The sequence below is a fragment of the Kogia breviceps genome, chromosome 3 (genome assembly GCF_026419965.1).
Source record: "Kogia breviceps isolate mKogBre1 chromosome 3, mKogBre1 haplotype 1, whole genome shotgun sequence".
Classification (NCBI taxonomy): domain Eukaryota; kingdom Metazoa; phylum Chordata; class Mammalia; order Artiodactyla; family Physeteridae; genus Kogia; species Kogia breviceps.
Genome location: NC_081312.1, coordinates 8,533,326 through 8,549,339, shown reverse-complemented (window position 1 = coordinate 8,549,339; position 16,014 = coordinate 8,533,326). Strand labels below are relative to the sequence as shown.

Here is a 16,014-nt window from a genome sequence, read left to right as displayed (position 1 = left end):
ACATGACCACCTTTCAGCTCTGCCAGAGTGGGTGGGAATGACAACATTCTTACTTACTATTCGCCAGGCACTGTTTTCAGAACTTTCCCAACTGTTACATCATTTAATGCTCCAAACAACCCACTGAGGCCTGTACAAGTATCATCTCCAATTTATATGTGAGGAAATGGAGCTCACGGGGACTAGGTAAATTGTCCAAGATCTTCAGAGTCTATGACCTTTCTACTCTAGAATGCCATTTATTTCAACATATTTGCTTGGTACATATGTTTAAGGGTATTTAAATGTAATAACTTTAAGTTTTTATAGACAAGTTTATAAGTTAAGAGTTTCTAATTCTAACAAGATATTTTTTTTAGACTCTGAGAAGGGATGCTCCTTGTACAAAGACTCTAGGACTCTGACTTTACACCAGTATCTCTTGGCCCTCTATACAAGTATAGCCCAACTCTTTTGATGTCATTATAGACAAAGAGATATTTTCTCAGTACTCTGTGGTAAGGTGACAGAGAGCAACCAGCCAACCTAGGATGGAGGGAATACATCTCACACACAAGAAACCCAGTTACCAGACACACTGGTTAGGAAACTGCTATGACAATAGCTCATCATAACGGTAATAGGTCTATAATCAACACCATACAAAGTACACTGAAACAGTTGATAATATTAAAACAAGGAAAGAAAAGGGGGAAGACAGAAAACAAGGAGGTAGGATGGTAGAGAGGCAGTTAGACAGGAAAGTTTGATCCCAAAGATTCAACTAAATGTGTTTAAACTCACCTATTATAAAGCTTCTCATAAAAGCTTTTATTAGGTAGAGTTATATGAATATTGGGTAATGTAAGTTCCAGCACATAGTGAGAATTGCTGATTGCTTTATCTTGAAACTCTGTCATTTCTACAGGGTCTCCTGGCATCACCATCTAAAACATAACAGTTTAGTGCAAAAAAAAGGAAAAAAAAGCATCAAATAACCATTTTATATTTAAAATAGTAGTAGCATCTTCTTACCCGACCCAAACGACTTGTATGTGGGCAAATAAATAAGCATGTAACTTTTAACCAAGGGAAAATAATAGATATTACTCAAACTTGGAGCTAAAAATATGGCAAAAAACAGTATACAAAGTATTTTTTTAAGATAAAGCATTAAAAGCTATCTGATAGATGGTAATTCCTTTGTTGCTTGCTCACACTTTTATTTTACCTGTTCATTTTCAAACATTACTCTACGAGAAGAGAAGGGAGACGGGGCTGGTCTTCTCAGATCGCAAACGTCTTTCAGGGAATGAGCGCCTCCTTCCTCTTCTTCCTGATAGTGGCCATCACTCTCTTCTGCTTCCTCAGCCGCTATTCTCTCCAAAATGGAATGCATGGCTGGTGGGTTTACTTTCAGTACAATTCTGATAGCAAAGACAATTAAAAAAAATCAAGATCTAAGTGTAAACTACAAAACTAACTTGTATACAAACTAGTACAAAGCCCACTGATTAAATCATTACTGATAGGTGTCAACTTCTCTACAAAGTCTAATTATATCTAACGCAACCCACTCCTGAGCATGCTGTAAACTTAAAAGTATGGAATTGATGAAACAAGCAAATAAAAGAAGGGCATTAACATTTTATACTTGGATAACTGGAAAATCTGATCTTTTGAGAACAGAAGGGTTATTTTAAAATTTCATTACCAAACTTCTTTACAAAACAGAAACAGACTCACAGACATAGAGAACAAATTTATGGTTACCAAAGGAATAAGGGGGTGGGGGAGAGATAAGTAAGGAGTAGCAGATACACACTACTATATATAAAGTAGATAAACAACAAGATCCTACTGTATAGCAAAGGCAACTATATTCAATATCCTGTAATAAACCATAATGGAAAAGAATATGATAAAGAATATGTGTGTATGTATAATATATATATATATTACACACACACACACATATATATATCTCTGAATCACTTTGCCGTACACCAGAAACTAACACAGTATTATAAATCAACTATACATCAGTTAAACAAAAATTTTTTTTAAATTTCATTAACAGCTAGCAAATTTTACCTAAGAGTTCTATTTATTATCATTAAACCAAATCCTTCTACATTCCAGCTGTTCGGCTATTATGGAATACTTGCATACCTAAGAAACCTCATGTTACGTAAGTTTTCAAATAGAAGAAGGAGAGTTTGATTAGAGAATATTTTCAGAACTGCAACAACAAAGTAATCTTTTCCTTTAGGAATTTCCATAATAAAAGGCTTGTGTTATTGGTGGTGTTTTGTAGCTACAAACCCCACATATCAAGAGCTAACAGCCTTTGATGACATTGGCTTCTGCCGCAGAGTAATGCCGGTCCTCTCCTAATTCTCTGCAGCATGTATGTCACTAGCTCAAGGCTTTGGAGTCTCCTTTTTGTCCCACCGGTCTGCCGTCATGACGAGGCATGGCACGCTCCAACAAAACGGCTGTGTTGCATCTATAATAGCTTCTTTTTCCCTAAGAAGGTATTGCCAGTTGGTTCTAGTTATAAACGAAAACAACTGTTTCCTAATTTACAGATATCCTAATGTAAACTGTGCTTTCAAATTACCTCACTGAAGTCGATTGGTTTCTTATGATGAAAACTCCTGCTCATGATCAGCTGTGCACTGACAATGCCTGTCCTCGGAGTCTGATAGGTCTGACACACAGGGTACGGGGATGTAAAAGAAGGCAGGTAGGAAAGTGGCACAAGAAAGATCACTTTAATTCTTAAGAGAGGCTTCACGAAATCAGTTTTCAATATAATAAAGGATCATTACTTTGGGTAAACTATGTTCTTTTAAATGTAATCCAAGGGACTTCCCTGATGGCGCAGTGGTTAAGAATTTGTCTGCCAATGCAGGGGACAGGGGTTCACAGCCCTGGTCTGGGAAGATCCCACATGCCGTGAAGCGACTAAGCCCGTGTGCCACAACTACTGAGCCTGTGCTCTGGAACCCGCGAGCCACAACTACTGAGCCCACGCGCCGCAACTACTGAAGCCCGCGCGCCTACAGCCCGTGCTCCTCAAGAGAAGCCACCGCAATGAGAAGCCTGTGCACCGCAACAAAGAGTAGCCCTCGCTCGCCGCAGCTAGAGAAAGCCCACGCGCAGCAACAAAAACCCAACGCAGCCAAAAAAACAAATAAATAAATTTTTTAAAAAAGAAAAAATGTAATCCAAGCCCACTATCAGGCTAATTTAAAGAATGATTTCTCCTGCCTAAGAAATCCTGAAGCAGTGGTTCTCTAAATCCAACTGCACATTGGTATCACCTACTGTAGTTTCATTTTTTTAACTGCAGTATAGTCGATTTACAATGTTGTGTTAATTTACAGCAAAGTGATTCAGTTATACATATATATGTATATATATATTCTTGTTCATATTCTTTTCCACTATGGTTTATCACAGGATATTGAATATAGTTCCCTGTGCTATACAGTAGGACCTTGTTGCTTATTCATTCTATATATAATAGTTTGCATCCGCTAATCCCAAACTCCCATTCCATCCCTCCCCCATCCCACCTCCCCCTTATCAACCACAAGTCTGTTCTCTATGTCTGTGAGTCTGTTTCTGTTTCCTAGTTAAGTTCACTTGTGTCATATTTTAGATTCCATGTATAAATGATATCATATGGTATGTCCTTCTCTTTCTGACTTACTTCACTTAGTATGATAATCTCTAGTTCCATCCATGTTGCTACAAATGGCATTATTTCATTCTTTTTTATGGCTGGGTAGTATTCCATTGTATACACGCACCACATCTTCTTTATCCATTCATCTGTCAATGTACATTGAGGTTGTTTCCATGTCTTGGCTATTGTGAATAGTGCTGCTATGAACATATTACTTGGTGTATTTTTAAACTATACTGATGCCCAGGTTCTATCTCAGAATCTCAACGTGGGGCACAAGAATCAGTGTTTTGTAAAAGCTCCCCAGATTTGAAAATACTTTCCTAAAACAATCACTGACTATAAAATTCATCTGATAATTAACCAAAGGGTGCTGTATGATACCTCTTCTACTAAAGCCCTTTTCAAAAATGAACTATTTTTAGAATGGTTATGATTCTTTTGTCCATCTAATTAGGCTAAGTAACTTGAGGCCAGAGAACACATTTTATGTGTCCATCTCTGTCAGTACCTCACAGGCACCTTTGATAAAGTAGTACATATTTTTAATTTAATTTTTCCATCTTCCTCGGGGTTTTCTCATCAAGGCTGGATATTTTTAGCTTAAATTTAATAGCCAAAATGTCAGTCAAAAAAGCTATAGCTTTTTTGTTTCTGAAAGGAAATTCTCATTAAATGTATGTATCATGTCCATTTGCTTACTCACCGCGGCCAGTCAAAGTCATCTGACGACGCTGTATCTCCATCTCCTCCACTAGTCACGTGGAAAAAATTAATGGATGGCTCTCCTTTATCCTCCTGGAATGACCCTAATAAAACAAGACTGATTCATGGAGATGCATTTCTTCTCAAATACTAAGAGAAAAGATACTTTCTTCCTTCGAGGAGCAAAGATCCTCTAAATCAGGGACATAATGCAGTGTTAAGTTCTACAACATTTATTCATTTATTCCTGCTGCATGTGTACATGTGGGGAGACAGGATGAGCAGATAAATTAAATTAAATGCTGTTTTCTGCTCAAACTCAAATTCTTAAGTATGAATGTTTAACGTGTAAGGTGCATAAATCATAACATATTAAATATAAGGGACTTCCCCGGTGGTCCACTGGTTAAGACTCCACGCTCCCAATGCAGGGGGCAAGGTTCAATCCCTGGTCAGGGAACAAAGATCCCGCGTGGCATGGCCAAAAAAATAAATGAATAAGCATAACATATTAAATACAGTAGTCACCACTTACTGAGCGCCACTCAGTGATTATTCTTCATAAAAGTTTATGCAGAAAAAAAAATACAAAAAAAATTTAAAAAAAGAACAAAAACAAAAAAAGTTTATGCAGTTAGTCTAGGAACAGATTTCCTTTTTAATGTAGTTATTTTAAGAAATAACTACATTTCTTAAATGTCTATTTTGTACCAAGCACTGTAAGAATTACTTCTTCACAATAACCCCATATATGTTTTTTCATTCCATTTTACAAAGAATGACTTTCCACCAGAATGATGAGTTTCTTATCACTAGAGATAAGGGAAGATTCCAGATAACCCCTAAAGGCCTTTCCATGAAATCATAACTGGCAAGTCGATTTTAAATATCTCTAATGATATGTAAAACTCAGAGAAAACAAGGGAAGGAAAACTGCAGCCTACAGAGAAGGAGGCGAGCAGAAAGAGGAGGCGAGGGGAACTTAAAACCGATTTTACAAAGAAAAGTCACTTTAGTATTAGCTTGATAAAGCTCAAGCTCTAGTGTCAGACTTGGCTTTGAATCTTGATTCCGCCATTTATTACTACACTGACCTTGGGAGGCACCTCTTCAGAAGTTGACAGATTCCTCACTTATAAATGATAAAAATAATTGGAAATAATAAGCCTACCGTAACTATGATTAAAGGAAACAAGATAATGTGTGTGAAGTGCTCAGCACACAGCAAACATAGAGTGGCACTCAATAAATTTTGGCTACTATTAGCCCTACAACAAGTAAGTAGTAGGTAGTATTAAAATGTAGGCTAAAGCACTATATTCTCAAAGTGAATAAATCATTATGCATTGTAGTTTCTTTTCAAAAACTGACATATACCACGTTTGTACACAATATTAGAAAAAAGCTGTTACACCTGCTTTCTGACGTATGTTCTTTAATTTTATTGTATTGGGGGGCTGTCATATACTTTTCTTAATGTAAGTTTCAGTAGCAGTTGTTAGTTTCTAGTCTGGCTCTTATATAGGCATGGTCAATCTTACCAACTAGGTCTCTAAAGGTAAGTTCCAATTTAACTTGTTCAGGGGTTGATCCTCCTAGGAATTCAGTCTTAAATTCTAGATCTGTGAATGCTAAATGAAGAATCTCCTTCTGAAGTGACTTCTTAAACCATGGTCCTCTCTCTTGATCTGATCGAAGATCAGGTATTGGGAAGCGAACAGAAAGGTTTAATACTGGCGTGGCAACTTGTACTGATATCCGACAATTTGCAGGATTATGTGAATCATCTAGAAATACTTCAGTGAAAGCTTTGTGCTGAAACACAAAACATCAAAAATATGCCAAAATGTTAAATTAAGCAAATAAACATAAATGACATTCGTATTCAACATTACAATATACATAATCACTATTTCCTCATTCAGGATAATGTATTAACACACGATTCACATTACCTACTATCATATTAATTTAGTGTAATGAAATTTTATAATGCAACAGCTACTGACAAAAGTCAAAACTACTGGCAAAAGTTAAATCCTCACATAAAAAAATTAATTAGGGCTTCCCTGGTGGCGCAGTGGTTGAGAGTCCGCCTGCAGATGCAGGGGTCACGGGTTCGTGTCCCCGTCCGGGAAGATCCCACATGCCGCGGAGCAACTGAGCCCGTGAGCCATGGCCACTAGGCCTGCGCGTCCGGAGCCTGTGCTCCGCAACGGGAGAGGCCACAGCAGTGAGAGGCCCGCGTACCGCAAAAAAACAAACAAACAAACAAACAAACAAACAAAAAATTAATTAAAATAAAAACTGAACCAAAGTGAAGACACAGGTGCTATAGATGTATATGTATCTTACTACAGACTATAAAGAATAATGTGTAAATCAGCTTATCAACAAACTCAATATGGTTAAAAATCACTATAGTACCCAGCATTCAATTTGAAGGATTTATCCACCAATATGCTACTTTAAAGACTTCAGTGTGAAATCTGATGAATTATACCAAATGCAAAGGCCCATCCCTGACTCATCTTTGTATTTCCGGGACTAAGCCCAGGCCTGGCACATCACAGGTTCTAAATAAATATTCCCTAAGTGACTCACTCTGAGCTCCCATCCAACCCAAGGGTATGATGCCATCAAATGACTCTCAGAAACCAAAACACGTATGGACCATTTACTTAAAGCCACATTATAATAAAAGGGTCAAAGAACATGCCCTTCAGATAAAAGTCTATTTCTATTTTTTCTCTAAAATGAATTAAAACTTATGAAGCTTTAGTCCAGAGTACAGGGTAGGTGATAACAACCCTTACTTTCACAGATCAGTCTCTAACCACCTAGATTAGAAAGTTCCATTTTTATGCTAAGACTCGGATCCTATTTTTTCTCTCCCTTATTTGATTTTCTAATACTAACCCCCGCTCTCAGCGAAAACTGCTCAAGAGATAAAATCATCATCCCAGTACATCTATGGCTAACAGCAAATATAAACACTTGCCCCACAGAACTTAAAATAGCAATTGTTGACAATAAAAATTAAAGAATCTTGATTTAATGTGAATACTCACCACTAATTAAGGGAGAGGCAAATATGTAGGAAAGTATCTTTTCCCTTTTCTTTTTAGACAAAGTTGTCTCTGTCTGTGCCTAATCCTAAAATTCCTAACAGACACCTTACAAACCTGACTTGCTTGATTAGCTTAGAAAAGACTCCAGGCACCAGATCTAAGTAAAAGAGACACAATGTGATAAATTATGTTCTCAATTTCAAGAGTATATTCTACATTATATGGGCTGCATTTTACAGGAGATTCAACTGGTTCATTATATGTGTGAATAACGTTTTATCAAGATATTATAGTCCAGTTTATAAAATTCAGATAAACACAGAAAAGGAAATCTAATTTTACTACTCTAACATAATCAATGCTACCAAATGGTATATTTCCATCCAGTCTTTTTCTATACAATTTTATTTACACAGTTGTAATAAAAGTTTATGTGGAATAATATATTCTACTTTTTCACTTCATACTTCTTCATGAGCCTTCTTCATGTTGCTGTACCCTCTTTAGAGCCATCATTTAACGTGGCAGCATAATATTGCACTCAGTACATTAGCACAACTTATTTAGCTAGTCTACTGTCTAGACATTAAAGATGCCTCCTTTTTTCATAATTACAAATAATGCCATTTTAATAACATATGCTATTTAACCTATTAAGAATACTTAAGCTCAGAAATCATCCCAATAAGCCTATTAGCTAGCTACGATCATGATGTGTATTTGCAACTTTTTAAATACTTACCAGACTAATATGCTTATTATATGAAGTATACATGTGCGATGCCATCACCTCTACTGTAGTGAGCTTCTGTGGTTGAAGCAAAGAATTTAATCTGTCCACAATACTGATATCCAGCTCACAAAACACTGGATTTAACTTAACTTGTAATTCTGCCTTCTGAGGAACAGAACTAAGTCTTGCCTGACTACCCTAAAAAAAGAAAATGAAAAAGAAAGCATTAATATGATCACAACGATTCTATAAAATTAAATTAAAACCTTGTGATTGTGATAAAATACACATCAAATGAAAATTACAGGTGCTAATCACACAAAAAGATCTCTTACCTGGGGTCCTTTATTCTCAGAATGCTTATAATGGAGCTGAAGACACACAGGGGGGTGAGAATCAGTTTGTTCTTTGGAATGGAACATTAAAAGCTTAAAAACAGAGATGAAGATAAATGAAATATACAATACTAAGCTATAATTAATCACATGAATTTAACAGAGGAGCTAATATAATATTGGAAAGAGTTTTTTGAAGTCAGAAAGGCTGGTTTAAGCTTTAGTTTTGTCACTTACTAGCAATGTGACTTTTAGACAAATTAGTTAACTTCTGAAATACTTAGTATCACATCTGCAAAATGTATGTGAGGATTCAAATAAAGCGCTTAGAAAATAAAATAAGTCACAAGGGCAAAGTAACAGCAATAAAAATGTCATTTTGATAGCTTTTGAAAAGTTTCTCTAGGACATGCTTTTAGGATAGGAAAAAAATTAGATTAACGATAAATGAGCACAGACATTTCACTTATCTTCAACCGTGCTTAGCACATAGTAGGCATTCAATAACTATTTGTTGAATAATAGAATTCTTCTGAAATTAAGAGTGCTTGGAAAATGAGTGAAAATTAAGTCATTTGTCTCATAACCTGTCTGCTCTAAAACAAGTCAACTCTTAAAATGTAACACACTCTTATAATGGCCTTAAAGGCCACACTTAAAAATCTGTTTCAGGACTTCCCTGGTGGCACAGTGGGTAAGACTCTGCGCTCCCAATGCAGGGGGCCCAGGTTCCATCCCTGGTCAGGGAACTAGATCCCACATGCATGCTGCAACTAAGAGTTCACATGCCACAGCTAAGGAGCCCACCTGTCGCAACTAAGGAACCCACATGCCACAACTAAGGAGCCCTGGAGCCACAACTAAGGAGCCCGCCTGCCACAACTAAAACCTGCTGCAACCAAATAAATAAATATTTTTTAAAGAAATCTGTTTCAACAAAATATAAATGCAAACACCATAAAAAACTTCTTCCTATACAACTTCCTATGCCTTTTTAAAGAAAATCATTGCTGTTCACACAATTCTTAACAAGCAAGACATTTAAAAACTAATCTTAAAGGAAAAGTATCAGCATTTACCTCTGTATAGTGAGGAGGAACAGAATGAAAATCAGTCGGAAACAGGCATTCCAAAAGTTCCATTTGCCCTATGGACATATCAGTACTGAAATATCTAGAAGCTGATCTTTGTCTTTGTTCATAGGACACTCTGATGCCAGTACCTATAAATCTGTTATAAAAAAAATGCATCATTTAAGAGTATCCATATACTTCTAGATTAAACAATGTGTCAAAGAAGAGTACACAACTGTTAATACCTACCTGTTCTGACAAGTTCAAATTGTTAGTAATAACTAATATTCTTAAGGATATTAACCAGAAAAACTGCTTCAAATTCCCCATTCCCTGACATAAGATAAAGAAATCAGATCTGCTGATAAGAAATCACCCAGGACATATTTCCCAACACTGCCCTTCCCTCTTCTACATTTTAAAATTTGCACTGCAGTAGATAAAATCTTTCAAATCTGTAAAATATATGTACATAGTTTCTTAAACTTATCTAGAAGGATCATGAAATATTTTTAAAACTTTAGTCAGTGGAACTCAAATGAAGGTCTACCTCTAGTTTTTGTTGTGTCTATTGTATTTCCTACTGATAGATATTTGAAAAATATCAAAAATAGGAAGAAAAAATGTTTTTGCAGTTTTATTATAAATATTATGGTCCTAACCTGTAGAGTTTCTGTTGCTAGATATAAAAACTACTTTGTATATTAATTTTAATACTTCAAAAAAGTTAGTTAAAATGAAAGCCCAAAGCATTTTCTAAAAATAGTAATGTATGTGCCTAAGCCATTACATAAAACAACATATGAATGGACAATTTATAGGTCACTCTCATGTTAAAATAAATAGTATTTGCACATTAACCATATTATATGTACTTATAAACTTAATTATCTCCTCATCTATTAGGACTCAACCCATAAAAAGATCAGTGGCTATTTGAACAGCTTTGATTTTTTTAAGCAGAAGTTGAAAATGTAGCCTCCAAGCTCAGGATGAGCCTTGGTATCATTTCCCACCCCATGGCCAGCAGCTTATGAATCACTTTCAAGTCCCTTTGCATTAGCCCGTTCTATGCTCACCACCACTGCCATCTCTACTAAACCTGTGACAGTAAGAACCATTTTTATGATCCTAATGGTGTCAGTGGGGAATGAAGGCAAAATGTGGGCAAAGAAACTTGACAAGAGCAGGGCAGGGAGCTAAAGAAAAGATAATTTAGACAACTCCAAATTATACAGATCTTATATCTGAATGTTTCACATGCCAAATAACCTGAGTGAGAGATTCTATGGTAAACACCTTTGCAGCACTGCAAAAAACCACACTCACTCCACTCATTTAAAAATATTTAAAATCTGAATTGGAAAAACAAATGGAGATAAGTAGGTTCTGCAGAGAAATGAAAAGTCCACATCTGGTTCTTTTTCAAGGATCATTAATAAATATAAGAGTTTACCTAAGGTGATCGTGTGAGCAAGCTTCTGCAAATACTGCTCGGAAAGACGTAAAATCTTCTGTGGAAAATCTTGCTGGATCAATCTTTTCTATACAAGTAAAGAAAGCTATGGCCATAGGTGTCAATGGATTAAGGTTCAATGACGTTTCAGGTGGAGATAAAGGATCAATGTGAAGCACAGAGATTGAAAAAGTTCCCACAGCTAGTCTAAAAATAAATTCAGGCCTGGATTCATCCACTGAAACAGATCTAGAGGGGAGAGCTGAAATACATGTGTTAAAATTATATTCATAGAAAAGTTAATACTTAAAACAATCCATTATATCAAAACTATAAAACATTTACTCTTGTGTTAATTTTAAAACTAAACCTGAGGTTTTAGTCTCAAAAAACATGTGATCACACATTTTGAGTGATATTAAACAAGTAAAATAAACTAATCTTTCTGCATTTTATATCCAAGATCCTTGATACTTGAAGTACAAAAAACAAAAATTGTTACAATAGGAAACATACAAACAAAACTTTTGCATTAATAAAACTGTATTGGAAAAAGTCAGAGATTAACCAAAAGCTGCTCTTCAAATTTTCCTTCAAGCCCGTGTCTGTTTCAATCAAATTTTGGAGAAAAGAAACCTGAGGTTCTCTTTCAAGGAAAGTGTAAACGTGAAACAAAAATCAGATAGTTGATTGCAATAATAATATGAAACTTACGGTGTACTTTTTACTAAAAATATTTAAGTATTTAAATACACAAAGAATACAATAAATAGGTACCTATTCTGAAACACTTCATAGTGAATTGTTCAACAATGTTTCACTTTGTTTCTAAATTTTGTTAAATAGCCTAGACCAAAGAAAATTGTATGAAAAAGAAAAGAATCAACAGAATGGCATTTTTAAAAAACAATTTTTTTTTAATTTTTAAGTTTTCAAAAATTCCAGGGGAAACTATCAACAAATGGTTTTTTTTTACTTACCAGTCTTCTGTAAAGATGCTGGGTGAACTAGGTTGGATGGTAATGCTGACCCTCTTACTGGCTGTTCTTTATGATGATCAAGGAAATCTCCCCAAGTTGGCTGAAGCTATAAAATAATTTTTTTTTAAGCACATGAATAAAGTGCAAAATTTTAGAAGCAACTTTTCAAGAATAGAACAAAAATTAATACTTTACCACAGTAGTACTTAACGGAGATCCTGCTGGGGTGTTTGTATATGTACTAGTTAATGATAACTCAAGGTCCATATTTGGGGGTTCCCCAAGGGGTGGAAGAGAAGAGAGACTATGGGACATGTCCATATCAGCCATGGAGAAGAAAACTTCTTCTTCTAGACAGAATTACACTTTGTCAGTTTTATTATAATTCCAATTCACATCTTTAAATAAGTTCATATATATTAATATCACATTCTTCCCTCTGGTTATCTGAGATACAGTGATGTCCTAAATTTTATGTTACTTCAAATGGGGTAATTTCTTTGGAACCAAGATATTAATGTCATAGTAAAATCTCAACTGATATAGATTTTAAAAGGTTAAGCTAGCCCACTGGTGAACTTTTTAAAAATATATATGATAAGCTGTATTACATGGTATAATGTAATGTCATTAACTGTCATATGATTTTAAAATAATCCAGATTTTTAAACAGTATAAATATCTTGCAATCTCTGGTTTCATATGGATACAGCTATTTCTCTAAAAAAAAAAAAGAGTTGAATATTTTATTTAGAATTCTATTTATGTTTTACTTCTTTCTAGAGACTGTTTTACCCTCATGCAAATGAAGTTTCTTATGGCCAAAATTTCTTGAGTAGACTTTAATTTTTTATTTAGTTCAACATTCCATACTTAAATTGATTCTTATTATTCATGGTATTAGTGCTTACACATTCTGAAATGCAAAGTAAACTGGGTAAAGATTATATTTACATTTAATTGATAGAAAGACTAATGGACAAAGGTTTCTATGTAAAGAAAACTACTGTAAATCATTATGTGAGCACATAAGAATTTGACAAAATGAATAATTACCCCCAATTTATCTTCTGTGTAAATCCACATTTTTAATTGACTTTCCTTAGAATAAATCATGATTTACAAAACAAAACTATACAATCAAAAGGGATACTGCAGCACATGTGTGCCAGTGCATCACTGTAAGGCTGTGGTTAGATCAACTTATAAATTTAAACCTTCTTGGATCTTCAGTTTTTTCATTACTAAACTCCATTTTACAGCAGCCAAAATTAAGTTTACCTTGCTCTATGATGACAATGTATGATTCTGAAGTCAACTTTTTGAGTTGCTTACCCCGGCTAGAAGGTGTACGAGCCGTTTCTGTCTCATAAAAGCTTTGCTCTGAGGATACACCCGCAGAGAGGGAATCTTTCCTCAAATAATACCGGTTTAATTCCATTTGAATTCGATATTCATCTTCTTGCTGCATGGGTCGATTTTTTCTGTCTTTATTAGCTAACCCGATTTTGCTTGAATTTTCTACAAGTATGCAAAAGGAAAGTAAAACAGTAATTAAATTTGGAGTTAATGAATCATTTCTCTCCCAACCCACTTAACCAATATCAATGGCAACTTAGTACCAAAGTCAGTGCAAAACCACCACTATTTAATATTAACTGGAGATCTAAGCAATAGCTCTAAGCAGCTAACTAGGAATCAGAAGATCTGATCTCTGATAGATAAGTCATTAAAAATTTTAAGTGCCTGCTATTTAATGTGTTTAAGAATTACACCTTCTCAGTTGTATGAAGTACTACCCCCAACCAAGGAAGTAAGCCAGTCAGTTCTGAAAATGTTATGTATGTGATACAAAGAATCTGAACTCCAATTTGTGCCATGATAATACAATTTGAAAGATCCAATCAAATTTAAATTGAGGTTTCTTATTTACAATACAATACAGCTTTTTTGTTTTTTTTGCTGCATTGCGTCTTCGTTGCCATGCACGGGCTTTCTCTAGTTGCAGCGAGCAGGGGCTACTCTTCATTGCAGTGCGTGGGCTTCTCATTGTGGTGCCTTTTTTTATTGCGGAGCACAGGCTCCAGGCATGCGAGCTTCAATAGTTGCAGCACGCAGGCTCAGTAGTTTCATCATGCAGGCCCTAGAGTGCGTGGGCTTCAGTAGTTGCAGCACGCAGGCTCAGTAGTTGCGGTGCACAGGCTTAGTTGCATGCTTGCGGGATCTTCCCAGACCAGGGATCGAACCCGTGTCCCCTGCATTGGCAGGCGGACTCTTAACCACTGTGCCACCAGGGAAGTCCCTACGATACAGCTTTAAGTTCACACATTTCCTGTATAATAATACAATTTCCTATTTGTATGCTATATATTTTAGCTAAAAAGTTTTAAAGAACTAGAAATAATAACAGAGTTATACTTGCCTGGTCCAGCAATAGCTGCTAACATATCCAAAAGCAAGTGCACCTGCCTTGGCGACAGGAATAGATGTATAGAGTCTATCTGTCCATCAATATCCAACTTGAAAAAAAAAAAGAAAGAAAACTACTCAGGATGAATACTCTTTATAAACTCATCATGACAAATCCCAGTGTATTTTAATGCGCTAAAAGGAATACTGATCATTTAGCCTTGGATTCCTTTACCTAAGATTCTCTCTACTAATCCACACAATCTAAATGAAAAGATATAAGGCCAACAACTGTTGTTTTAAGAGGGAAAATCCTCCTGAGAAATTCCACGTTGGCAAGTCCAATGTCATACTTTGTGTCTCTGAGTTTTCTGAGTATTTAAGGTATTTGAGGAGGCCTTAAGATACAGTCCCCAAGAAAGAATATCTATAGCAGTAACAGAGTAATCATTCCCATCATGATTTCAAAAGACTCAAATCATAATCTTTAAAGCTTGATTCAAACCAAGAGCAAATAAAGTTGGCTTTCATAAGTTTTCCCACAGATCACACTCCTTTGTAGAACATGCAAGGACCTTCTCTATCAACAGTGTGTCCCTGTGAGTGCCCTCTGTGCTCCACAAAGCCCACTCTCCACTGGGCATGGAGCCACAGCAGAAAGAGGGTGCTCATGTGGAACTCCCTTCTCTTTTCCAACTCCCTGTCCATTTTTCCTTCTAGAAATAAAAACCTGATCCCACTCTCACCCTGATTCTTTTGGAGTATACTCTGACAAAAGCAATTACCCTGTTCTCTACATCACGTTCTGGAAAGTTGAATATGCTTGTCTTACTTTTCATTCACCTCCTCTTATTTCTAATGTTAACACGGACTCCTATTATCCTTATGCCATTCTACAATTTAAACATAATTCAATTAAGAAAACACTTATATTTGGGAAATGGCATCTTTCCCAGGCAAAAAACAAATTTCTTCTGATTGTAAGAACAAAAAATAAAATAAATCACATAGTGACTTTGAGAAATTTCCATGATCTAACTAATAAAATAATACATTCTCCAATAATAATAATAATTATTATTATTACCAACTTTTTTTTTGAGTACTGGGGCACTGTGTTAGATGCTTTTATTTCCTCTAATTCTTAGTACTGTTCCTGTCTTACAGATGAGAAAACAGTTCACAAAGATTAAGTGATTTGTGCAAGGCCATCTAACAGATCCAGAGCCAGGATTTTAAGCTAAGCTGACCCGTGGAGTGCTGGTGTCATGGCGCTCCTTACTGACTGCTGACATCCCAGGCCATAAATCAACAAGGAGTTAAGGCTGGGGACAGTGGGAAGATCTCTTTCTGATTATATGCTGAACTTAAAACCTTTCTATGTATGTTCACAGGTACTCAGTGGCTTCCTCTCCCACGTTCCCACAGCCATGTCTATGCCCTTATTTTATCTTTTACTAAGACAAAGATTGCATTCCGTTCATCTCTGCATCTGTCCCAAGAACTTGTATGGGGTCTGGCATACAGTAGTCACTCTCATGTCTAGAGCTCGTTAGATAAGTGAATATACAAATGA

At 35.7% G+C, this 16,014-nt stretch overlaps 1 protein-coding gene across 3 annotated transcripts in view; it reads right to left on the bottom strand.

Annotated features, from left to right (window-relative positions):
- The window catches only part of ATG2B (autophagy related 2B), a 72,967-nt gene that overhangs the window by 41,568 nt on the left and 15,385 nt on the right, over positions 1 to 16,014 (bottom strand). For 2 of the 3 annotated variants that reach the window (XM_059056089.2, XM_059056090.2), the window contains exons 7-18: positions 14,452 to 14,548; positions 13,365 to 13,550; positions 12,225 to 12,379; positions 12,030 to 12,135; positions 11,050 to 11,311; positions 9,600 to 9,750; positions 8,521 to 8,613; positions 8,195 to 8,383; positions 5,923 to 6,196; positions 4,383 to 4,485; positions 1,211 to 1,406; positions 784 to 926 (exon numbers count right to left, since the gene is read on the bottom strand). In XM_059056089.2, the coding sequence (XP_058912072.1) occupies positions 784 to 926; positions 1,211 to 1,406; positions 4,383 to 4,485; positions 5,923 to 6,196; positions 8,195 to 8,383; positions 8,521 to 8,613; positions 9,600 to 9,750; positions 11,050 to 11,311; positions 12,030 to 12,135; positions 12,225 to 12,379; positions 13,365 to 13,550; positions 14,452 to 14,548 (1,955 nt within the window). The remainder of the gene's footprint in view (positions 1 to 783; positions 927 to 1,210; positions 1,407 to 4,382; positions 4,486 to 5,922; positions 6,197 to 8,194; positions 8,384 to 8,520; positions 8,614 to 9,599; positions 9,751 to 11,049; positions 11,312 to 12,029; positions 12,136 to 12,224; positions 12,380 to 13,364; positions 13,551 to 14,451; positions 14,549 to 16,014) is intronic. The other variant, XM_067027811.1, reaches the window with a different exon arrangement.